Source organism: Eublepharis macularius, chromosome 10 (genome assembly GCF_028583425.1).
Source record: "Eublepharis macularius isolate TG4126 chromosome 10, MPM_Emac_v1.0, whole genome shotgun sequence".
Lineage (NCBI taxonomy): Eukaryota > Metazoa > Chordata > Lepidosauria > Squamata > Eublepharidae > Eublepharis > Eublepharis macularius.
Window position 1 is genome coordinate 1,885,660 of NC_072799.1, and position 24,033 is coordinate 1,909,692.

Consider the following 24,033-nt stretch of genomic DNA (forward strand, 5'->3'; position numbering starts at 1 on the left):
TGCAGTCTAGTACCGTAACAGGGTCAGGCTGACTGCTGTAGTGGGGTGAAAGATTGAATTGCCAGAGAGGGCCCAAAATACTTGAAAGCCTAGGAGCCCAAGCATGGGTTAACATGGCCTTGGTGGGTGGGAGAGCTTGCTCCTCTGCTGCCCCTGCCCTTCCCCAGCATTCACGTGAACCAGATGCTTTGCCAAATGCCCAGTTGCGCAGAAGATCAGATTACATAATGGAACAGCTAACCCCCCCCCCCCCCCATGCACATGGGTTCGAATCCTCACTCAGCCATGATGAACTCAAGCCAGTCACTCTGTCTAAGCCCAACAACCTCACGGGACTATTACACAGCAGAGAGGTTCCTTGAAGGAAAGTCAGAATGAAATGCTGACAGACAGATAGAGCCTTGGTCCACTCAGCTATGTGATTGAGCGGGATTTGAACCTGGGTCTCCTGCCAACAAACCCAACACTTCACTCCACTTGGGCTTCCATTCAGTTTTTTGCCTTCCTCTGGGCATAGAGCAGGAGTCACTGAGGGGAGGGCGGGTAGCTGTGAATTTCCTGCATTGTGCAGGGGGTTGGACTAGATGAGCCTTGGGGGTCTCTTCCCACTCTATGTTTCTATGTTTCGGATAGCACAAGACCATAAAGAGGAGTCTTCATTCAGCATAACAGCATACTTCTGCTGCATTGGACTGGCTTGGGCTATCCCTTCCTCCAGCAGCTCAAACGTGACCAGTCTAGAGAATCCCTATACAGGCTTTCCAAATTGCAGCCTTCATTACTGGCGGGCGGGGGGGGGGCGGCACTGTGGGGCTTCTCTCCAAAGCTGCCACATGCCTGGAGGCACCGCTGCTGCCCCACCTCTGTGGTGCAGGTGGCTCTGTGGCAATGCAGTTTTCCCTCTGAGTTTGAACTTCAGACCTTCTTTTTTTATAGCCACAAGTAATGAATCCGGACTTCAAACGGCATATGGCGAGATCAAAAATTGCCAGAGAGGAATGTGTCTCCCGGATCCAGAGCCCCACTTTGCATTCATTATTTCTACCTTTTCAGGGACCTTTTACAAGCTGTTTATTTTCTGATCCAGCTCTGGCCAACACGTGTGGGGCAGGGGGAGGAATCGATATTGACACCGTGTGGAGGCGGGGCGGGGGGGCTTGTTCCTAGCCTTTAAGGGGGAGCCTTGGCTTGGTGGGAAGGGCCCTGATCCAGCACTCAGGACCCTGCTCTCTTGGGAAGCGTCTCGTGTAAAATGTCAGCTGGGATTTTATTGGCATGAGTTGATCACCTGACACACCAAATTCTAAATTCTGTGCTAAGGGAAACCAAAATACGCACCACAAAATGACGCCAACAAGGCATGCCTTGCAAATTAGTACTGAATGACAGAGATTTATGCATACTGCACATCTTGAACTCTATAAATGCGTAGGGCATATTCAAGCAAACCATTTCACAGGAATATTAAAGTGAAGATGACAGGCGATATTTTCCCAAAGAACACCACTAGAACCTCCTGAACGAAGCAGGGAGAGGAGGGCCGAGAGAGAGAGAACTTCTTGTTCCACCTCCCAAGGAAGGAACGCCTGCTGCTGATACCCGAAGCCCACGGGGCTCTCTGCCTCTAAGGAAAAGGAGACCACAAACGTGGCCCTCCCATCTGCCCTGAGGACAACAGGACGAGGTATTCTGTCTCCCCACCGCCCAACATTTGAACATCTGTTCATTTCCCTTCACTGGCCCACCGTAATATTTTAGGCAGACCTGGATAGCCCGGGCAAGCCTGATCTTCTCAGATCTTGGCAGCTCAGCAGGAGAGGCTATGCAGAGGCAGTTAGTCTCTTGCCTTGAAAACCCCAGTAGGGGTCGCCGTAAGTCAGCTATGGCTCGACAGCACTTTCCACCACCACCATTCACACTTCGGATAGGACAAGGTTGAGGCTTGGTTTGCATACGCAGAAGAAGAGATGGGTGAACATCCCCAGCCACAGAAATGACTATGTGGCATGGACTAGCTCTTGGGAAAGATTTTGTCTCAAGAGCTGCAATTCCCAGGCCTCCACCCAGCTCCACCACCTTCTCTCAGCGTCCTCCACCCCCAACCCTACCATGGCAGGGGATTAGGGTTGCCAGCCTCCAGGTAGTGGCTGGAGATCTCCTGGAATTACAACTGGTCTCCAGGCCACAGAGATCAGTTCACCTGGAGAAAATGGCTACTTTTGGGGGTGGACTCTATGGAATTATGCCATGCTGAGGTCCTTTCCTTCCCCAAACCCTACCTTCTCCAGGTTTCTCCAGGTTTCACCCCCCAGATCTCCAGGAATTTCCCAACTTGAAGCTGGCAACCCTACAGGGGATGGAGAAGGAGGGGGAGGCAAGATGGAGAGAGGTTCTGCTCTTGCATCCGACTCCTGGTGGGCTGGCCAGCTGCCTGGCCTACTACTGGAAGCCCCCAGCCAGCTGTCACAGCAGCACGGCCTCAACAAACTCAGAGGGGAGGAGGGAGTCCCTTCAGAGCTCGCTTTCGTATTGCAGGTGAACATTCCAAGCCCAGGAGAGGGTAAAGTTTGGCAGCGTATCCAAGTGAACTGAGGTGGTAGTGAGCAGACACAACGCTGCTGTGGTGGAGGGGATCGACTGCCCCACTTCAGAGTCCAGGAGGGCTGCCAACTCCGGTTTGGGAAATTCCTGGAGATTTAGGGATGGAGGCTGGGGGGGGGGCAGATTTTGGGGGAGGGAAGGAGCTCAGCATAGCTGTGATGCAATAGAGCCTACCTTTTGAAGCTGATATTTCCTCCAGGGGAACTGATCTCTGTAGCCTGGAGATCAGTGGTGATTCTGGGAGAACTCTGGGCCCTACCTGGAAGTTGGCAACCCTAGGCTCCATATGGGACCACATATGTGATGTGCAAGGGGGGACCTGCTGTCTGAGACCACCAGCCCCAGTGCAGAGCTCCATGTTACCATCGTTCTGTGGCTATTGTACCAAAGGTGCTGCCATTTAAAGGGAAGCACGAGAGAGAGGAATGGAGGGTGGACTGTTTCACCCTTTCCCCTCATATGTCCCCATTCCTGCCAACTGCTACCACCACCGCTCCCAGGGGCTTCTACTTCTACAAGGGAAAACTTGCAGGCGCCACACAAGACTGGTTGACATACATTCACAGCATTAATAACTATTTATTTTTCATTCATTCGTCCGTTCGTTCATTGTCCCCCTTTCTCACTGAGACACAAGCTGGATAACACTGTGCAATTTAGTCTGAACAATAGCATGGGCATTCAATGAACGAATACAATAGGGTATGGGTTGTAGACATTTGAAAACAAGCATAAATCTGAACACAGAGGCGATACGTTGCTGAAACAAAGCGTAAGTAATTAAACATGACACCTTGAATGACATAGAAACTATCCAGTAGGAGCATATTTACATCAGCAGGCAGTACTCAGAATAACAGTCTACAATCGCCATCCCTTGCATATAGGATCTCTCTGAGCCATTTCTTACAGTACAGCCCTCCTATCTGAGTAAAAAAGCTCTCCTGAATAATTCAGTTGTGCAGTTTGTGGAAAGCCAGGAGAGAGGGAGCTTTCCTGACCTATTAACTATTAAAGCCTAACTCACCAAATTAACTATTTACCCTGTTCTTCCCCCACACATACATGCGTACAAAAATTTCCATGTTCAGCAGTGCCCCTACATGGGAACACTGTGCCCTGTATTCAATTAGTGGAATACAAACGGACTGAAATGTTTGCAAGAACATCGGAGGGAGCAGAATTGGCATGGGGATGCCACAGCAGTTCTAGACAAGTGCCATTTTAGACGTTGTCAGGGAAGGTGGAAACTGGCCCAAGAGTTGTGATTCACGGAGAAACTCACCTTCTTCGCCACACAGCAGACCTGCTCAGCAGGGAGGTAGTCAAAGGGAAACACAAACCTCCAGTTGAAGTTCCCTTCGCCCCCCATTGACCTGTAGTGGACATCTGTCTTCTGCTTGTTCTCTTCATAGCCAACCAGCCACCTGCAAAAGGAACGAGCCACTCAAGCCACAAAACCACAGCCCTAGAAGTGACAGACACTCCAACCCTAACCAGTGTTTGAATTTAATGGACTTAGACTGGAGTAACTTTGTTTAGGATGGCACTAAAAGAGGGCAGCCGCCTGCAGAACCGAGCGTGCCAGTCGTTGCAAACGGTCAGCCTCACCGCCGGCTTGCTACCATTCCTCTTTCCTTGGGGGTCACTCTCCTCTAGATTTCCTGGGAATTTGATTTCCGGGAGTCTTGCAGCCGGGGTCAAGGGACTGTGCTTTACGTGTCCCAGCAATTCCAAAAGCACCCACCCGACCTTGCTTTGCGACCTGCCCAGGGCTTCACGCTTGATAACTGCCTGGTTTTAGAGTCCCCGCCGAGCAACAGATTCGGGGGGGTTCCCAATTTGCCATATGCGACTTGGTGAGATGCTCCAGTTTTGCAGGCTTCGCTCTGGGGCTGCATTTAATATCAACCCCCAAGCAATTCTCAGTGTGTTTCAGGCATAAATGTCATGGAAATCAGCGGATGCAGGCACGTCCATTGTAGAGGAACGCCAATAAGAGAAAAAGCGGCCCTTGGAGCCAATAAGAGGCAGGGTAAACCGCCTCTCCTCTTCCACCCAGAAACAGCCAGACCACCTACCCTTTCACATAGATGTCACTCATCTTCTCGCCTGTGATACTGAGGTCATCTAGGAGGACGTCTTTGGCATTCCAGATAATGCAGCGCAAGTAGAACCTGAAAGCCAAAGGTTTGGGATCACTATATGGGCCAGAGGACAAGGGAGCAAGGAAAGGCTGGGCACGAGCAGCAGAAGGCGGGCTGCAACAGCTCAACCCAGGCTCAGTGCTGGAGAGTAATGGCAGCTGCCACGTAGTTAATCACACCGCAGAAATAAGGACCACAGACACTGGTATGTTTTAGCTACTAAAAAAAAGAGTTTTTGTTGGGTAAGTATTGTTGCCGAGTAGAATATTTGCACAGCACATAAAGAATCAGACACGCAGTGGCATAGCACAGGGAGGGCCAGGGGGCAGCCACCCTGGGTGCAAAATTTTGAGGGGGCACCACATCCACGCCCCCCCCGGAGCATTCCCAGCCCCTGCTCGCCTCCCTGCCCCTTCACCACAGCTACCTATGCTGCTGCTGCCAGCTCAGTACCCAGTGAGCCAGGTGCCCCCGTGGCGTGGCGGGCAGCATGGCAGGTGGCCCGCCTCCCCGCTTGCCTCCCTGCCCCTTGCTGCAGCTGCCCGCGCCACTGCCGCACAGCGAGCCCAGCGCCCCAGCGGCGTGGTAGGTGGCACAGCAGGCAGCCTGCCTCCCTGCTCGCCTCCCCGTTCCCACGGTTTGGGCTGCTTGCCCCTAACCTCTTTGCTGCCGCCACCACCCGCACCACTGCCATCAGCTCAGCACTCAGCGGGGGAGCAGACAGCCATGGTGAAGTGGTAAGGGGCAGTGAGTGGCCCAAACTGCGGGAGCGCTCCCAGGGGGCAAGGTGCTCCCAGCACGATGATGTCACTTCCCAGAAGTGACATCATCATGCAAGGTGGGAGCACGCGCTTTGCGCGTGCATGCACACAGGGCCAGGGACACCACCTCCTGCCCCAGGCGCCCCTAAGCCACGCTATGTCACTACAGATACATGTGTGTTCAGCTTCTAGAATAAATGTTTACTACATAGGGTAGTTGGAGACAAAATAAAGAATAGCTAACTTAGCTCCCACATCCTTACATCCTGAGGCTCAAGGTAACTGGTCTAACTAACTGAGAACAGGACGGAATGTCAACTGCCCCCTAATAAAACTGGCCAGCCAATAACCAGTCCTAGATCTGTTCATTATGTGTTCAACTCCCTTTTTACCCTTGAAGGAAGAACAACTGGACATCTAACTGGTTTCATGCAAACTAGTTGTCTCTAACAAAACACAAGCAAATGAACTCTTTCATGACTGAAGAGAATGATGCTTGTAAAAATCCCAACAGATTTACTACATACTGGGTGAAAAAAGTGGAAAAGAGCAAGAGTCCCGTAGCACCTATAAGACTAACAAAATTTGTGCTAGTGTAGGAGCTTTTGTGAGTCACAGCTCACTTCTTCAGAGTAAAAAAGGTTACATTGGTAAGAAAACAAAGTATAATTAACTTAGCTCCTACATCCTTACATTTGGGTGGTCTAAAAAGCAACTGGTTAACTGCAATGATGACCTGAGAACATGTTGGAATATGAATTGTGTGTTATGTGCCATCAAGTCATTTCCGACCTATGGCGACCCTATGAATGAAAGACCTCCAAAATGTTCTACCTCTAACAGACCTACTCATATCCTGCAAACTGGAGGCTGTGGCTTCTCTTATTGAGTCAAGCCACCTCATTTTAGGTCTTCCTCTTTTCCTGCCGCCTTCCACTTTTCCTAGCATTATTGACTTTTCCAGAGAATCTTGTCTTCTCATGATGTAACCAAAGCACGATAGCTTTAGTCTTGTCATTTTAGCTTCTAAGGAATATGAATTGCCCCCCAATAAAACTGATCAGCCTATAATCAGTCCTAGGTCCCTCCATTAAGCATGCAACTCCCTTTTATTCCTGGAGGGAAAAACTACTGGACAGTTAAGCGGTCCTACGTAAACCAGTTATCTCTAGGTAAATACAAACAACAGTCATAGATCCAGTGGAGTTAGTCTGTAGTTGCAAAATAGTAAAGAGTCCAGGAGCACCTTTACGACTAACCAGCTTTATTGTGGGATAAGCATACAACAGATGCATAACAAAGAGAGGTGTGGTTCTTGAAAGCTTATGCTACAATACAGTTGGTTAGTCTTAAAGGTGCTACTGGACCCTTTACAAACAACAGTTTAACTCTTTCATGGCTGAAGGGATGGCACTTGCCAAAACCCCAACACTCAGGGTATCTTTAAGCCCTCCGTTCCACGCAGCTCAGCCCAGCAAGGGTCACCTGCTCTCTTCCTTGCCTCACACTCAGAAGCAAGAGCAGGGGCCACCACTCAGACGGCAGCAGGACCCAAAGCCCGGACTGCCCCTCTTGCTCAGCTGCACCCTCCACTTGCGCTGGCTGGACCTGGCATTCCTGCATGACCTTCTCCCATCTAGGTCTGCTGACTCTAGGCCTCGCTTTCCCCATTGCCGGGCCCCTTTCTGACTCCGGCTGGGCTTGCCCTGAGCTCCTGACTTCACCTGAGCCCTGACGAATCGTTCTGCAAATGAGCTGAGCTGGGAGCCATGCTTGATTAAGGGACCTCCCATACACAGAGGCAGTATACCTCTGGATAAGACATCCTAACCATTGGGATGCGAGTCCAGGGGCACCTTAGAGATCAACAAGGTGTTCAGGGTGTACGCTTTTGCGAGTCAGAGCTCCCTTTTTCTGGGGAGGTCTGGCTCTCAAAAGCTCATGCCTGGAACATCCTGTTGGTCCCGAAGGAACCACTGGAATCAAATTCTGCCGTTCTACATGGCAGACCAACACGGCTACCCACCTAAAAAAAGGCCTGACCATGGGCGTCCTGGAGGCCTCTCTCCAGCCATTATCCAAAAATAACAGAATGCTGGAGTAGCGAGACTTTTGGGGCTGATCTAGCAAGGAGGGGGCAGGAGAAATATTTTAGTTTATTTTTTTATTTGATGTCATTTGATTTTCTTTGTCATTCATCCTGGGTGCTTTTTAAGCAGAAGGGCAAGATATAACTCTCATAAATAAATAAACAAATAAAGAAATGCAACCCATTACCTCTTTGCTCTCCGTGGGGTCACGTTGAACGGTGCTCCAGGTGCGCCCAGCGATTTTGGGAAAAGGTCCACCCACAACTGAAGCTTCCCCTGTCACAGGGATAAAAGGTGTGAGGTGTGCTTGCGATGCCTTTCACTGGCATCTGAAGAAATCTCTGAGCCTGATTTCGAAGCCTGGCACGTGTGGGGCAGGGGTCCACTCCTCCACACTGAGCCCCGGGGGAGAAGGAGTAATAGCCATAAGAGCTCCTGTTCTAGCTCATGTCACTGGTGAGAAGTCAGTGAAGCCAAAGGGAACCCAGTAGAGACCCTCCTTGGGGGCCAGCGTCTTGAGAGGCAGAGGGAAACCAAAGACAGGTGGGTACATTTTCATTCCATCCTTCTGCCCAGGCCACACCAAGCCCTTTTTCACTCTCTAGGCAGGACGTAGAAAACCAAAACTTTTCTGCCCTCAAAACAGCCACTGAAGCTTCACTGGGAGAGATCGGAGAAAATATCAGGAAAAAACCAAGGAAATCCCCAGAGGTGAACAAATGCACCAAGATGCTGGGGGGCAGCTGGGGAAAAAAAACCACTTTCCAACAGCAACAGCGCAGTCCCTACATAAGATATAGTCTCTGGGCTTTTTTGCACCTATTTTTTGCTCCACTTTGGCTTCTTAACTGCATTGGTTTCCCCCCTTCCATACACCAGTGTGGTTTCTTGGGGGGGGCGGGGGGGGGTGAGTTCCAAGTTTTTTCCATGTCTTTTCACACCACCAAAAATGTGGTCTGGAAAGACACAGGGAAAACTCTAAGAAAAATCAAGACAGCAATGAGTATTAAAACAATTCTGTGTGTAAGTGAAGGGAGAACTGATCCAGTTCAGCAGCCATGCTGGAACAAAAACCCAGTGCAGAGAACGCCCCCCCCCCTGATATTTTCTCCCCTCTGCAGACAGACAGCAGATCCCTAAACCCACCAAACATCCATCTTTGGTTCAGTTCATCCGGCAAGAAACTCTGGACGGCACACCAAAACAGCCCTATGAGGTAGGCTTGGCTAGACCACGGCCACGCAGGAATCTGAGCCCCAGGTTTAAAAGCAAGTTGCCGGGCCTTGTGATTGCAAGGACAAGCCTAAAAATGCACATGCAACGCAATCCCTGGATCGGGACCCAGAGATCTCCTAGGGATCGTCTTGTTCCTTGTTCGCAGAAGCAGAATGAGCCATGCCAATGAAGCTCATTACACAAAAGATTTTCATCTGCATATTTTTTCTAGGTGGAAGACCACCTCTTTTGGCCTTGGGAGCAAAATCCGTTTTCTTTTTTTGGTAGGGGGGGGGTTAAGTGCAGAGAGGCATTTCTGATGTTGGACACCTCCAAATAATGGGCGGGAGAGAATTCTGCAGACCCCGCAGTTGCTCCCCTCCTTACCTGTTCAATGTCTGGCTGCAGGGGGCTGTACAGCCGCCGCGTCTCCACGTGCTCTGGCACCAGGCCTTGCTTCTGCAGGGCATACAAAGCAAGCCTCTCCTCCACAGGCCCGAGGTGCGGATTCGGTGGTTTGCCGTCCTCTGAAGCAAAGAGAAGAGCTGTTACCACCCCAGCCTCTCCCCAGTTCGGAATCTGGGGCCCTGGAGAGACAGATAAAGCAGGAGCTGCTGCAGAGCTGGAGTTGGACCCCCAAGGGGCAGCTTTGCGCCCCGCCTCTCCCTTCTTACTCCTCAGTCAGGGTTGCCAAATCTGGGTTGGGAAATTCCTGGGGATTTGGGGTGAGCAGAGTTTGAGGAGGGGCCTCAGCGGGGTACACTGCCATAGAATCTACCCTCCAAGGCAGCCACTTTCCCCAGGAGAACTGACCTCTGTAAACCAGTTTACTGAGGGGCAATTAGTTGGAAAGATAAACTGACGTTTCATTGCTCTTTCTTCAGTTTCAGCCTCAATCGCTGACCAATTCACAAGCTAGACAATACGTTGCTAGACAGCCATTCGTTATTTTCTACCAATGTAACCTCTTTTCCTATTATGTAGTAAAGTATTTTTATAAAGATAACCTCTGGAGTGTGTACTCATGTCCACTGCGCAATTCTGCTCCTCTGCTAACGAATATAGCCACCACTCTGCCACTCAGCTCTGGGGCCGCCTGACTTTCACATGTGTTATGCCTGAAACAGTTAATTGATTGATTGATTTGATTCGATTTATACCTCGTCCTCCCCACGAATGGGCTCAGGGCAGCTCACATCATCCATAAAATACAATAAACTAATCATTAACTATAAAATCAATAGCAATCTTAAACCAGTCATTAAACTAGTCCAGGCGCCCTTCCCAATTAGACACAAAGGGCTGGAATGAAGGGAGTGGACTTTAGAACTTTAATTGCAATGAGAGAGAACAGAATGTCAAAAATGGTTCCCTCTGTCTCCTCCCTTGAGCAGCAGAGTTTTTACAGAAATTATCAAAAAGAGTCCAGTAGCACCTTTAAGACTAACCAACTTTATTGTAGCATAAGCTTTCGAGAATCACAGTTCTCTTCGTCAGATGCATCTGACGAAGAGAGCTGTGGTTCTCGAAAGCTTATGCTACAATAAAGTTGGTTAGTCTTAAAGGTGCTACTGGACTCTTTTTGATTTTGCTACTACAGACTAACACGGCTAACTCCTCTGCATCTATAGAAATTATTACATCAGAACATCATCTGTACCTAATTACAATATGATTGGTTCATAGTTACGTCACAGAAATTTTAGTACGCATGCCACCTTCTTTAGTGCAAAGTCAGCTCGTGTTACATTTGTGCAAGTGTGATCCTCCAGAATAAGCCACTGTCTGAACATGTTACTTTTCAAGAATTCCTTTCTGCCTGGATGTATCTGGCAAACGCACAATGCTAGCCCGCACCGTTATCTCTGAGACGGAGCTCTGAATTGCTGCTTCCAGCACTCAACGTAACCACACACAGCTTCTCAGAGTAACGGAGCAATTATGAATTGCTTATAGCAAACACATAAGAAATCACTGCTTGTATGAGGTCTATCAGCATACAATTAATTGTTAATTATTATAACTGATCTTGGCTGTGGTTTCACATGTGACCCTTCTTGGCTCTAACGTTTCTTTCATTCTCAGCTTGTAAACATCAGTAGTGTGAGACACACAAAAATAGACCCTCATGCAACACAATCCTAAAGATGGAGAGAACCCCCCGTATTGATGGGAGAGAGCCAGTGAAATGTGTTCCTGCTTCCTCGGGGGCTTTGTGTCCCACGTACACTGGGATCCTTTTACTCTACCTGATCAGGATGGAAATGAAGGGCCCTGCACTCTGGGTGCTGAGGTCCTACCTGGCCAGTCAGGCTCAGGCGGAAGGGGGGTTGTTGGTTGGACTCCCAGAACTTGGCCTACAGGCTCCTTCAAAATAGTAGACTCCAGCAGCACCTTTAAGACTAACCAAGTTTATCGTTGCATAAGCTTTCGAGAACCACAGCTCTCTTCATCAAATGCATCATCAGATGCATCTGACAAAGAGAGCTGTGGTTCTCGAAAGCTTATGCTACAATAAAGTTAAGTTAGTCTTAAAAGTGCTACTGGACACTTTACTATTCAGGGAGTGCAGCAGTGTGAATGCTGATGGGGCTCCCTCCTGCCCCACGCCACGAGTTTTTCCCTTGCGGATGGTGGAAAGGGCCCGTTTGGAAGAATGACAGCAGGGGTTCTCCCATCCCTGCATGTTACACGACTATTTTGCAACTACAGACTAACACGGCTCACTCCCCTGGATCTATGTCCCTGAAGAGTGACGCCATCTCCTGCGGTGTGCTGGGCCAAGTGCACAACAAGCTGTTGTGTCTGGATGCTTTTGAATTCCACACCTCCCAAGTGTAAAAACATGGCAGAGCTACACATTGATGCGTCTCCAGTTCACATTTTTTGCCTCTGCAATGTCCTTGGATGAACCTCTTTCTATTCCTTATTCAACAGCTTGCAAACAATCGTATCGGTCTACCCACACAGGGCTGCTGTAAAGATTACAAGAAGATCATGCATTGGAGGTGTTTGGGATGGTAATGGATGCTTCGCCTTGTGCAAACACTACGCTCCTCGTTTAAGTCCACTCCTGGGGTCTCACTGCAGCCTCTTGCTCCTTGATGTTGTGAAGTGATCCTAACAGCCCCTTGCATCTCTCTGAACATGCTAGAGGAGATCGGAAACCAACTTGAAAAAGAAATAAAAGCCTGCAATGAAAGGAAAACCTACATTTCTCCATCAGGAGTAAAAATGCGCTTTCTGCGGCTCTCCCCCAGTCCTCCCGCCTGGCCCTGCGTGCTTTGCTTGCGTCTGTGTCCTAATGTCTCCCTCTACAGGCCAGAACCCACAAAGACAACCTTTGCCACTGTCTCGAGGCATGGGGGGGGGGGCGGTGCTGAAACCAGGGCAGCCCAAACTATGCCACAGGGCGGGAGATGTAGCACCTAACATGACAACCAACCTCTGGAAAGGGACCCTGAGAGCCACTCTGCTTTCACCTCCTTCAAAATGTTTCAGGCCCCCACCACTGCAGAGGAAAACCCGAACACAAGATTTTGCTGAACTAACTGGAAAAGAGATTTCTGGGGTCACACCACTGGATGCCAATAAGTGATCTTGACTAGGAAGGGCCATCTGTGGCAGCCTGGCAGACTACACTCCCCCCTGCCCAGCGGGGAAGCTTGGGCCAGGCGAGTCCAACCCTCAAAGCTGAAGAGCTTGGAGGGAAACTCGGATTCTGGATTGGTCACACGAGAGGCCTCTGAGGGAAACTTTCACTGGCCACGATCGCCCTTGGGGGCCATCGGCTAGTTCCCCGAGGGACTTAAATCAGAAGTGGCGCCTCAAGGAAGTAAAGCTCCTTGTGCCCCTCGCCCCCAGAAGAGAGCTTGGTTGCAAGAGAAAGCAAAGAGGGCCAAATCTCTGCAGGACACTTGGAAGCTATTGAAAGCTACAGACTACACATTTGAGGCCAAGATGGGGGAGCCTGGAGCGCTTGGTGCTGAAAGAGAACGTCGACTCGGCGTGCATTTCAGAAGCCTGGTGGAATGGGGGAACGCCCAGGTGCCCAGGACCTGGTGTGAGATGTAAGCACTGCGGAGCCAGGCGGGGACAACGCTATCAAGTTCAGCAGTTAGGTGAATGGAAGGCACACCACAGCCATATTTGATTTCAAAGGAGGGAACTTCTTCCCAAAAAAGAGAGGTTGGTTGCAAGGGAAAGCAAAGAGGGCCAAATCTCTTCAGGACACTTGGAAGCTATTGAAAGCCCCAGACTGGGTCAGACAGCAAAAGTCAAAGAGGAAACCAGTTGTGGTTAACCAGAAGAGTCAAATAAACCATAGAAGGCAAGAATGCTTTCTGTAAAAAGTGGAAGTCTGGCCCAAACACGGCGAACAAGGAGGAGCACAGGTCCTGGCAAAAAGGAAAAAAAGGAAGCTGGCAATAACAAATAACGAAGAGCATTAAGACAAACAAAAACTTCTCTACATACATCAGAAGCAAGGAAACAACCTGAGAGGCCTTGTATTTAAAAAGGGCACAAAGTGATTCTGAAGGAAGACGGAAAGATTACAGAGAAGACGAGTGAATTCTCTGCATCTCTTTTCACTGCAGAAGACGTGGTGTGCGGGCTGCCGACCCTGGCACCTCTGTTTTCCAGGAGGGCTCTGAAGAACTGAGTCAAACAGAGATGGTGAATTCTCTGCATCTCTTTTCACCGCAGAAGACGTGGTGTGCGGGCTGCCGACCCTGGCACCTCTGTTTTCCAGGAGGGCTCTGAAGAACTGAGTCAAACAGAGATGGTGAGAGCTAAAGTTCTAAGAATGAACCGACCAATTAAAAGCTAATACATCCAAACGGGCAATGCCTAATCAGAAAAGAGACCTTGGAGTTGCAGTGGACAGCTCCTTCCACATGCTGACTCAGTGCGTGGCGATGATGAAAACGGAAAACGCCATGCTGGGTGACGTTAGAAAAGGCACGGAAAATAAAGCAGCAAATACGTCATGTTCTTGTATAGATTTATGACGCAGCCATTTTTGAAATACTGTGTACAGTTCTGGTTGCTGTATCCCAAAAAGGACATTGCAGGGCTGAAAAAAGTACAGGGCAAGTCAACATGATCGGGGGCTTGGAACACTTTTCCTATGAGTCATGGATCCAGAGGAGCTGGCCGTGTTAGTCTGTAGTAGCAACATAGAAAAGAGTCCAGTAGCACCTTTAAGACTAACCAACTTTGCTATAGCATAAGCTTTCGAGAATCACAGCTCTCTTCATCAGATGCAACTTTATTGTAGCATAGAATCATAGAGTTGGAAGGGGCCATACAGACCATCTAGTCCAACCCCCTGCCCAGTGCAGGATCAGCCTAAAGCATCTCTGACAAGTATTCATCCAGCCTCTTCTTGAAAACTGCCAGTGAAGGGGAGCTCTCCACCTCCCTAGGCACCTGATTCCACCTTGGAACTACTCTGATCATGAAAACGTTTTTCCTAATATCCAGCCGGTACCTTTCTGCATGTAATTTAAGCCCATTGCTTCGGGTCCTACCCTCTGCTGCCAACTGGAACAGCTCCTTGCCCTCCTCCAAATGACAGCCTTTCAAATACTTAAAGAGAGCAATCATGTCCCCCCTCAACCCCCTCTTCTCCAAACTAAACATTCCCAAGGCCCTCAGCTTTTCCTCGTAGGGCTCAGTCTCCAGACCCCTGATCATTCTTGTCGCTCTCCTCTGCACCCTCTCGATTTTGTCCACATCCTTTTTGAAGTGAGGCCTCCAGAACTGCACACAATACTCCAGGTGTGGCCTGATCAAGGCAGTATAGAGAGGGGCTATGACCTCCTGCGATTTCGACGCTATGGCCCCTTTGATACAACCCAGGACTGAATTAGCCTTTCTTGCCACCGCATCACACTGACTGCTCATATTTAGTTTACAGTCCACTCTTACCCCAAGATCCCTTTCACATATACTACTGCCCAGAAGTGTATCCCCCATCCAGTATTTGTGCTTCCCATTTTTGTGGCCCAGATGTAATACTGTGCACTTGTCTTTGTTGAATTGCATCCTATTCACAGCTGCCCACTTCTCCAGAGTATTTAGGTCTTGTTGAATTTTAATTCTATCTTCTTGGGTGTTTGCAAATCCTCCCAATTTGGTATCATCAGCAAATTTAATGAGCAGCCCTTCCACTCCTTCATCCAGATCATTGATAAGCATAAGCTTTCGAGAACCACAGCTCTCTTTGTCAGATGCAACTTCATTGTAGCATAAGCTTTCGAGAACCACAGCTCTCTTCGTCAGATGCAACCTGATGGTTGCATCTGATGAAGAGAGCTGTGGTTCTCGAAAGCTTATGCTACAATAAAGTTGGTTAGTCTTAAAGGTGCTACTGGACTCTTTGCTATTTTCCTATGAGGAAAGTCTGTGACTTTTTAGTTTAGAAAAAAAAAACAGCTAAGGGGGGTACAAGACAGAGGCTTATAAAATGATGGATAAGGTGGCGAAAATGGATAGACAGAACTTTTTCTTTCTCTCCCGTAATGCTAAAATACAATGGTACCTTAAGAATTACAGCCCAGGTGAGCCTGATCTCGTCAGATCTCAAAAGCTAAGCAGGGATGGCCTTGATTAGTAAGTGGATGGGAGACCTCCAACAAAGACCAGGGTTGCAGAGGCAGGCAATGGCGAACCACCTCTGATAGTCTCTTGCCATGAAAACCCCACCCGGGGTCACCATGAGTCAACTCTGACTTGAGGGCACTCTCCACGCCCCACAAACAATAGGAGTCAGTGTGTAGGAATAAATGGGCAATTCTTGCAATGGAGGAAAGCAAGCAGTGGAGTCCCACGAACTTCAGTACCAGGGCCGGTGCTGTTCATAAATGATCTGGAACTGGAGGTGAGCCGTATGGAGGCGAAATGTGGAAACAATGCAATATTATTCAGAATGTCGAAAGCCAAGGCTGACTGTGAAGAGCTCCAGAAGGATCTCCACAGATTGGACACGTCTAGCAGGGCACCTCTTACATCCTCATGGTTTTCCAGGAGTTGTATCAACTTTACAGTGCTATTGAGAAGGGAGCAAGCCTTACAATGTGGTCTGTGTTTCATATGCATCCTCTTATCCTTTGAAAGACACACACACACACACCCTGATCTAAACAGCTATGCGCGCTGAAACGCTACACATAATCTGTGGAGGGAGGAAGCATGAGTGACTGGCTGTGGGCGACCCCCATCTCCCTGGGAATTCACAAAGAAAAGAAAACGCATTCTTTGATGTTCTTGCATTAACATTTTCTTGCCCCCTGCAAGCAAAGCCAAGGAGGTGGAGTGTGGGGAGGGTTACAGAAGTGGAAACAATGACGCTGCATCATTTTTTCCCTGTTATATATTCCTGGAGGGATGCAGATCAGTCGTACCCAAACATCTCCCCACGATACGCTGGTTGGCCTCTGGCACCTCCTCTGTGTCTCCACCTCAGTCCTCATCTGCAATACGGAGATCACCAAGTGGATCTTGCCACTTTTGTACAGCTGCCAGAGAGTGATAAAGTCTGTGGCTCCATGGCGGAGCCCTGCTTTGCTTGGAGGAGGTCCCAGGTTCCATTCCTGACAGCACTCCCTTCGTAAGGCCTCTGGAAGCAGCTGCTGGCCACGATGATGGGACCTCCGGAACTCCCTCTCCAAGGTGATGCACCTGTCCCCTTCTGTTGCCATCTTCCACCAGCAGGTGAAGAGGGTTGGGGGGTTTTTTGTCTAGTGTTCCCTCAGCAATCACAGAATCACAGAATCAGAGTTGGAAGGTACCTCCTGGGTCATCTAGTCCAACCCCCTGCACAATACAGGAAATTCACAACCACCTCCCACCACCCGCGCGTGCACAGTGACCCCTGCTTCATGCCCAGAAGATGGCAAAACACCTCCCAGATGCTTTCTTCCTGCCCTGTTTTTAATTATGTTTATGTTTTTGTATGTGTATTTTACCTTGGTTTTAATAGTTCTAAGGATGTGCTTTTGTTTGGTTTTAAAGGTTTTTAAGATTTTTTTTACCGTGTATATGTTTAATCTGATCACCGCCTTGATAGCCCCGAGGGCAGAAAAGCAGGGTATAAATTTTAAAAATAAATGAAGACCTCTTTCTACTTAAAGAGCTGCTGTCATTCAAAGTAAACAACTGTGGGTCAATATAATTTTTTGAAAAACCATTAAATAAAATGCTGTGAGTGGCTTGGTTAGAGGTTTACCCAAATCAGAGAGGCTGTAGGCTTGATCTCTGAAGACGATCCGGTCTGGCTTATAGATGGGAGCTTTGTAGTTGCGATGCAAGGCGAAGAGGTGGAGCAGCTGGGTGGGTCGCAGTTGATCTCTCCACTGGTTGGGACCAGAGCTGGAGGGGGGGAAAGAGATTTGGGTATAGTCTTAAAAAGATCAAAGACTGGTCATGTTTACTTAATGCTTTTTTCTAACCTATTTGGTGCTAGATCAAGATGGGTAGTCGTGTTGGTCTGTCTGTAGCAGCAAGACTCTAGTAGCACCTATAAGCCTAGCAAAATTTGTGATAGGGTATGAGCTTTCGTGAGTCACAGCTCACATCTTCAGATATTTGGCACTGTTCTTGTTCAAGGGCTTGGCAAGATATAAAAAGTAACCATCTACAATGGCCTTGCAACTGACACCAGCTGACCCGAGGACAAATGGCAAACCTGAGAAGGAAGACTCCTTGCTATGACTGTGAGCTGTGCAAGAGAATGTCCCTTTGAACTGCGGCCAGAGCAGGGGAGGGTTGGGATGTTGAAACAAGCTGAGCCAAGGGGCAGCGATGACCGAGGGCATGGGATCTCCCAGTGGGTGAGCTGTCATCATCGCTTTCACAGCTTAGGTCTGGCTCTTGCGTGTAAAACCGATGCTGCCTCCGCCCCACCTCTGAGCACATGCTGCCTACAGGCGAACTTTGCCTGGCTGCACCTCCATTTTATCGGGGCTGGGCCTAACTGCACTGCCCAGTCTTGGCAAAGCAACAGCAGTGAATTCTCAGGCACCGGACAGGAAATCTTTCCCCATCTGCTGGAACTGGAACGGGCATCTTTCTGGTCCCCTGACTGTTAACACAATCTCCCCAGAGCACCTACATGCAGTAAGTCTGGGGCAGACCACAGCGCGCCCCAAATCGGGAGAGGAACCGATTCTCTAGGTCGATGGTGGTCTCTCCAATCTTCTCATCCTTGGACAAGAGGTCGTAGTCATAAAGAGCGACCTTCAGATCCTTCTCCAGGGGCAAAGTGCACGTCAGCTCAAACATCCTACGGAGAGACCGGAAGGCGTCAGTTGCTCTGAAGAGCATCAAATACAGCAATAGATGTGCAGTGCTGGACTTGGTGGACTAAGACCCAGGTTCAAATCCTGCTCTGCCACAAAGTCCGCTGCGTGACCTTGGCCCAATCCCACTTTCAGCCTAACCTAACGGTTGTTGTGAGGAAATGGGCAAGGGGGGAACCGTGTGCGCCCGTCTCGGCTCTGGTAAAGGACAGCATAAAAATGTGACTGAGAGACAGCAGTCCGCTTCCTCCAGCTCCATCAAGGAAGCAAAAAGGAACGGCTGCAGAGAGATTTGGGCCAGGATAGTTGTGGCTAAAGTCTCTCATTTTCTGCGGGTTTGTGAAGGCAGGATTGAAAGCAGCGTTTTTAGATGAAAGTTGGTATTTATTAATTGGCTGTGGGAACTGGCGACTTCACACCAGCCTGTGTGATTCCCGGGCATTTTGTTTCCTCACCCACACTCTAACGATCACAAGATTACAGTAATAACATAATCAGACTACTTTCTTGGCCCTGGTGCTTCCCAATACTTTTACAAGAATTTGCAGAGTTTCATAAAAGTTCAAATCATTTTCCGAACAGCTGGTTATGTTGGAACCGAGCTGATGCATCGCGGCAGCGGACGATGCGACAGCCAGGGCTGGCAGCCTCTGCAAGGGCCTCTGGCAGGGTAAACCTCCACGAGTGTTCTCCAGAAGATGGTCAAAGTCCTTCCCATGCACAGCAGAGCCCTCTGGGTTTCCACAGGTGTGCACAGTCCATTCGCAGGGCGTTTATGTCCGAAGATGAGGCAAGAAAGCAACAGTCACTCTGAAGTGCTAAGGGGAGCTTCCCGGCAGCTACAAACACTATATTCTCACCCACCTGCTTAGTCTCCCACTTAGGAGCATGTCTGCCCCAACACACACACGCATACACACAGAAATGTTTGGAGGTCAAGGGCATTCTTACTTCCCAAAGACGGGTTCCAGAGTGCATGGGATATAATGATCCTGGTCATTGATGGATTTCTTCCCCACGGAAATCTTCACGTAAGGGTCACACTGCAGAGGAAAAGAAAAGAGGGGCAGAGACGGTGTGTTCTCTACAACAGCGTCTGCCAATCACAAATGTTGCAGGGTGGCAAAAATGCCAGCAACCGAGCAGGCTGAACTGGAGGGTGAAGGGCTTTGAGCAGAGGCAGAGGCTAGGCCAGGCTAGCAAAGCCGCCAGTCCGGCACTCTGTCCGATGCAACCCCTGTGAAACTGGCATCCAGGTCCTCCGGCACATCCGGGGTCCATTTAGCCCAGCGTTCTCTTCCACACAGTGGCCAGCCTGTTGTCCCAACGTTGCCCCATAGCACCGGGACTGAGTTATGCTGCTCCTTCCCCCCACTCCTGGGCAGGTACCAAACCAAACTCAAGAGTAAATGTTGCCAACAGCAAATCTGAGAGTTTATCATACAACGCAGACTTGTACATCTACCACTCTGTACTGTGCTGCCCTTTAGACACGTAGCCATTATTGCCCATATCTCCTGTTTCACTGCTGAATAAAAAGAATAGTTCTCCTAGGCAGGGGGAGGAAATGACTGCCTCTGGGACAGGGTCAGAGAAAAAGGCTGCCCTGGAGGCCAGAAAATCTGAATTTTCCCACCCACGCTATAGCTATCAATAGCTTTGCAACCTTGCCACTGAGAAACTCGGGCTGGGGGGCCTTGCACAGCCTGGTGGGATGACAACACTTCCGGAAGTGACGTCATTGTGCCAAGGCCCAGAGTGCGTGCGTGTCTTGAGTGTACGCAGATCGATCTTGAGGTGACCACGCCCCGTGTGCGCCAGGGTCCGGTATTTCCCCAGAGCCCATCTGGCAACTGTTCCCTTGCCAAAACTTCTGACCTAAGCAGGTTTGAGAAAGATTGGAGAAAAGCTGGGGCTGCCCAAGGAGGTGCATTCACACCTGTGATGCTGTGTGGAGTCAGGAAACAACAAACACTTCCCAAAAACACTGAGCTTGGGGCACATAACCCGTGAGAAAATGCCCTTTAACACTTCATCTTTTAACTCTGCCCAAAGCTTTTCCCACACATCTCCTCTGAGATCTGCTGACCTGACTTTGAAAGAGAACAGTGAAAATTAGACGCAGGTTGAAATGTGAGGCTGATGAGGAAAACTGGAAGCATCTCGGCACACGTAGCCAACAGAGAGAGAGGTGGAGAGGCAAGGAGCCAGGCTGTCAAAGTGTGAACTAAGATGCTGGCTTGAAACTACTGGTGCTGTTTACCTAGTGCAACCTCTGAGAGACAGAACTGTGCACATTTCTGGCCACTATAGCTCAAGAAAGGTATTGCAGAGCTGGAAAATGCACAGAAGAGGACAACCAGGGGCTTGTTGTACCTTCGGCACAAGGAAATGCTTAGGAAGGTGGGTCTTTCAGGTTTAGAAAAAAAGATACCCAAGGGGGAAACGGTAAAGTTTATAAAAATATGCACATAATAAAGTGGATAGAGATAATCTTCACTAGAACTCGCAGGCACCCAATAAGTTGTTGTCAAGACAGACAAAAAGTTTAACTTCTTTACTTGACGAGTAATTAAACTTTGGAACTCACTGCCAGATGATGTAGGGATGGCCGCTTGCAGATATGGCATAAAAAGGGGGTTGGACAACTTCCAAGAAGAGAGGTCCGTCAGAGGCTATTAGCCATGGGGACCAGGGCTTTTTTTCAGCTGGAACGTGGTGGGACGGAGTTCTGGCACCTCTTGAAAATGGTCACATGGCTGGTGGCCCCGCCCCCTGATCTCCAGACAGGGGAGTTTAGATTGCCCTCTGAGCTGAGCGCGGAGGGCAATCTAAACTCCCCTCTGTCTGGAGATCAGGGGGCGGGGCCACCAGCCATGTGACCATTTTCGCAGAGGGCAATTTAAACTTTTAAAAACTCCCCCTTTGTTCCAGCTGACCAAAGTGACCTCATTGGCCCTGGGAGCATGCGTGCACATGTGGTACCAGGGGCACCACCTCCCGCCAAGAGTTGCCGCCTGTGCTGGCAACCCACTGAGTTACACCACCTCTTTCCCCAGAAAAAAAGCCCTGATGGAGACTAAAGGAAATCTCCACATTCAGAGGCAGCAAACTGCTAAATACTAGCACTGAGAGGCAGCAGCAGGGAAAGGACATCAGGGCATCTGGTTGGCCCCTGTGCTAAGCAGGAGGCTGGACTAGATGGATCATTGCTCTGATCCAGCAGGGCTGATCTTACGTTATTCTGTTCTTATTTAGGAAATCTGTCTGCCCAGGTGGGTGAAGAACATCAGGCACAGCTGGCAGTCCCACGGCACAAATCCACGCTGCTGAAGAGGCGAGCCACAGAAGTGTTATTATTTGCCAAACAGTGAACAGTGTCTTGAAAGTGGAGCCAGTTATCTGGGGGAGGGGGGCTGTCCCTCAGCGGAGGTCTTCAAGCAGAGGGCACTCTCGCCTTGCTTTTCCTGCGCTAAGTAAGGGGGTGCTCGGTCTGGAAGACCTGGAATGCCATTCCCCAAGGAAGTCAACATTGCGCAGCAATTGGCCTAAAGGGTGGCCATCTGAACGCCTGCATTTTAAGAGTTCTAGATTAAAGACCGAGTATAGTTTTTTTGCTGCTAATCAAGGCAACTGAATGAGATCCCAAGGACAAGAACAGCAAGGGGGGGGTCTCTCTCACTAGGAATCTTCTAAGCACAGTGTAGACTAATTTTTCTCTGGCCTAGCCTAACCGTCATTCTGAAACCACCGGCACATTCTAAGTGCAGCCACCCGTCTTACCTTTCCATTTGAGTCTTTAGGCTGGAGATCAAAGGCCCGAATGATATAAACCCTGAGGAGGCACTCCTGAGGGCCCCGGGATGGAAGCTGATGAAACTGCCGAGGGGGCACAGGAACTGTGGGGTCGTCTGGGAGCGGGTAGATCTTGAAGGAGCCCTGAAAACAAAGCAGGGAAACAAGACGGCTCTTTCATCACAAATGCCCAGTGAGTCCCTCCTGTTAACCCACAGCCGCACACTCCTTTACTGTCAAAAAGCAGAGCAGAGCCATATATTTTAACCCCGCCAGTGCAGTGGCAGCCACGACTTCTAGAAACGCCTTACGAGGTGGAAGCATCTCCAGCGCAATGCCAAAGGCAACACGCAACCAGCCACACAGAAAATGCCCCAAGAGAAGGCAGGCATTTGCTCCCCGAGAACATGGCAGATGGAGACTCCAGTCTATATGTTGCTCTATTTAGTTATTTATAGTCAGGGCTTTTTTGGAGCCAGAACACCCTGGGACGGCGTTCTGGCACCTCTATAAAATACCCACATGACTGGTGTCACATGGGTATTTTTAAAATGGCCTGTTTTAGCCATTTTGGGCCCGTTTGGGCCCGATCAGGCCCCAAATAGCCCATATCAGGCCGCTGCCGGGCGGGAGAGGGTTCTCCCACCTGGCGGTGACCCGTTCCAGACCGACTGGGACCTGATCCAGGCCGTTTTGGGGGCGTTTGGGCCATTTGGGGCCCATTTAGCGCCCAAAATGGCCCAGATCGAGGTTGAAACGACCCGGATTGGGCTGAAACAGCCCAGATCAGGCTGTTGCCAGGCGGGGGAGGGTTCCCCCACCCAGCAGCGGCCTGTTCTAGGCAGTTCTGGCCCCAATCTAGGCCTTCAGGGCTGTTTTGGCCATTTCTGAAATGGCCCAGATCACTCCCCTGCCTGGCAGGGGCCCAGTCCTGGCCATTATGGGCCCCTTTCAGAGCATTCCTTGCTGGTTCTAAAGCAGCTGCATTGAGTGTCAGTTTGTTTCCATGCCCAATTCAACATGCTGGTTATGACCTTTGAGAGCCAGTTTGGTGTAGTGGTTAAGAGCGGCAGGACTCTAACCTGGAGAGCCGGGTTTGATTCCCCACTCCTCCGCTTGAAGCCAGCTGGGTGACCTTGGGCTAGTCTCAGCTCTTCCACAGCTCTCTCAGCCCCACCCACCTCACAGGATGATTGTCGTGAGGGTAACAATAACACACTTTGCAAAGCGCACAGAGTAGGCATTAAGCTGTCCTGAAGGGTAATATGTTGTTGTTGTTGTTGTTGTTGTTATTTGACAGCCCAGGACCCACCTATCTAAAGCACTGCCTTCTCCCATATATCTCTGGGCACCAGCTACCTATTTAGGCCAATACCTACTGGATGATGTCCAATTATGGTTTCTTGTCTGGCATCAGCCATAGTCCGAGACGTTTTGGTCACAGCTCACACTGTATGGAGCATTTTAGGTGGGTAGCTGTGTGGGTCTGCAGTAGAAGAGCAGGATTTGAGTCCAGTGGCACCTTAGAGACCAAAAAGATTTTCAGCAGAGCTCCCTTCTTCAGACACTGAGCTCTGACTTTTGGAAACTTACACTGCGAAAATCTTGTTGGTCTCTGAGATGCCACTAGACTCAATTCCTGGTACCCTATGCAACCGTTTCTGCAAGTAGATGGCAGGCGCCACTCTGAAAATTTCTGGGAGGCACCAGAGTGCAGGCTGCAGCATTTGGAGGGAAGGCAGTTATCAGGGGGTCGGAGGTACTTTTAAATTTGGATTTGTAAGCTGCCTTGAGCAAAAAACCATTGGGGTATAAGTATTTAATAAATAAAATAAAATATCCCAGAGCTTCGCCTTGAGGAGGTCTGGCTCATGGCTGCCAGGACTTATTCTTGGGTGGCAGTAGCACCCCATTGGCAATGAAACCACCCGGAAAGAAAACAAGTGGAACTATATCATAGCTTTTTGGTGCTACACCTCTGAAGATGCCAGCCACAGCTGCTGGCGAAATGTCAGGAACTACAATGCCAAGACCACGGCAATACAGCCCGGAAAACCCACAACAGCCACCGTTCTCCGGCCGTGAAAGCCTTCGACAATATATCATAGTTATTCACAAT

The 24,033-nt window shown here is 49.6% G+C and overlaps 1 protein-coding gene across 2 annotated transcripts in view; it reads right to left on the bottom strand.

Moving 5' to 3' along the window:
• DYSF (dysferlin) overlaps nt 1-24,033 on the bottom strand; it is a 191,918-nt gene that overhangs the window by 20,199 nt on the left and 147,686 nt on the right. For both annotated transcript variants that reach the window (XM_054990484.1, XM_054990483.1), the window contains 8 exons: nt 21,903-22,058; nt 19,071-19,162; nt 17,933-18,103; nt 17,048-17,190; nt 9,202-9,341; nt 7,787-7,875; nt 4,683-4,778; nt 3,887-4,028 (listed from right to left, as the gene is read on the bottom strand). In XM_054990484.1, coding sequence (XP_054846459.1) covers nt 3,887-4,028; nt 4,683-4,778; nt 7,787-7,875; nt 9,202-9,341; nt 17,048-17,190; nt 17,933-18,103; nt 19,071-19,162; nt 21,903-22,058 — 1,029 coding nt within the window. The remainder of the gene's footprint in view (nt 1-3,886; nt 4,029-4,682; nt 4,779-7,786; nt 7,876-9,201; nt 9,342-17,047; nt 17,191-17,932; nt 18,104-19,070; nt 19,163-21,902; nt 22,059-24,033) is intronic.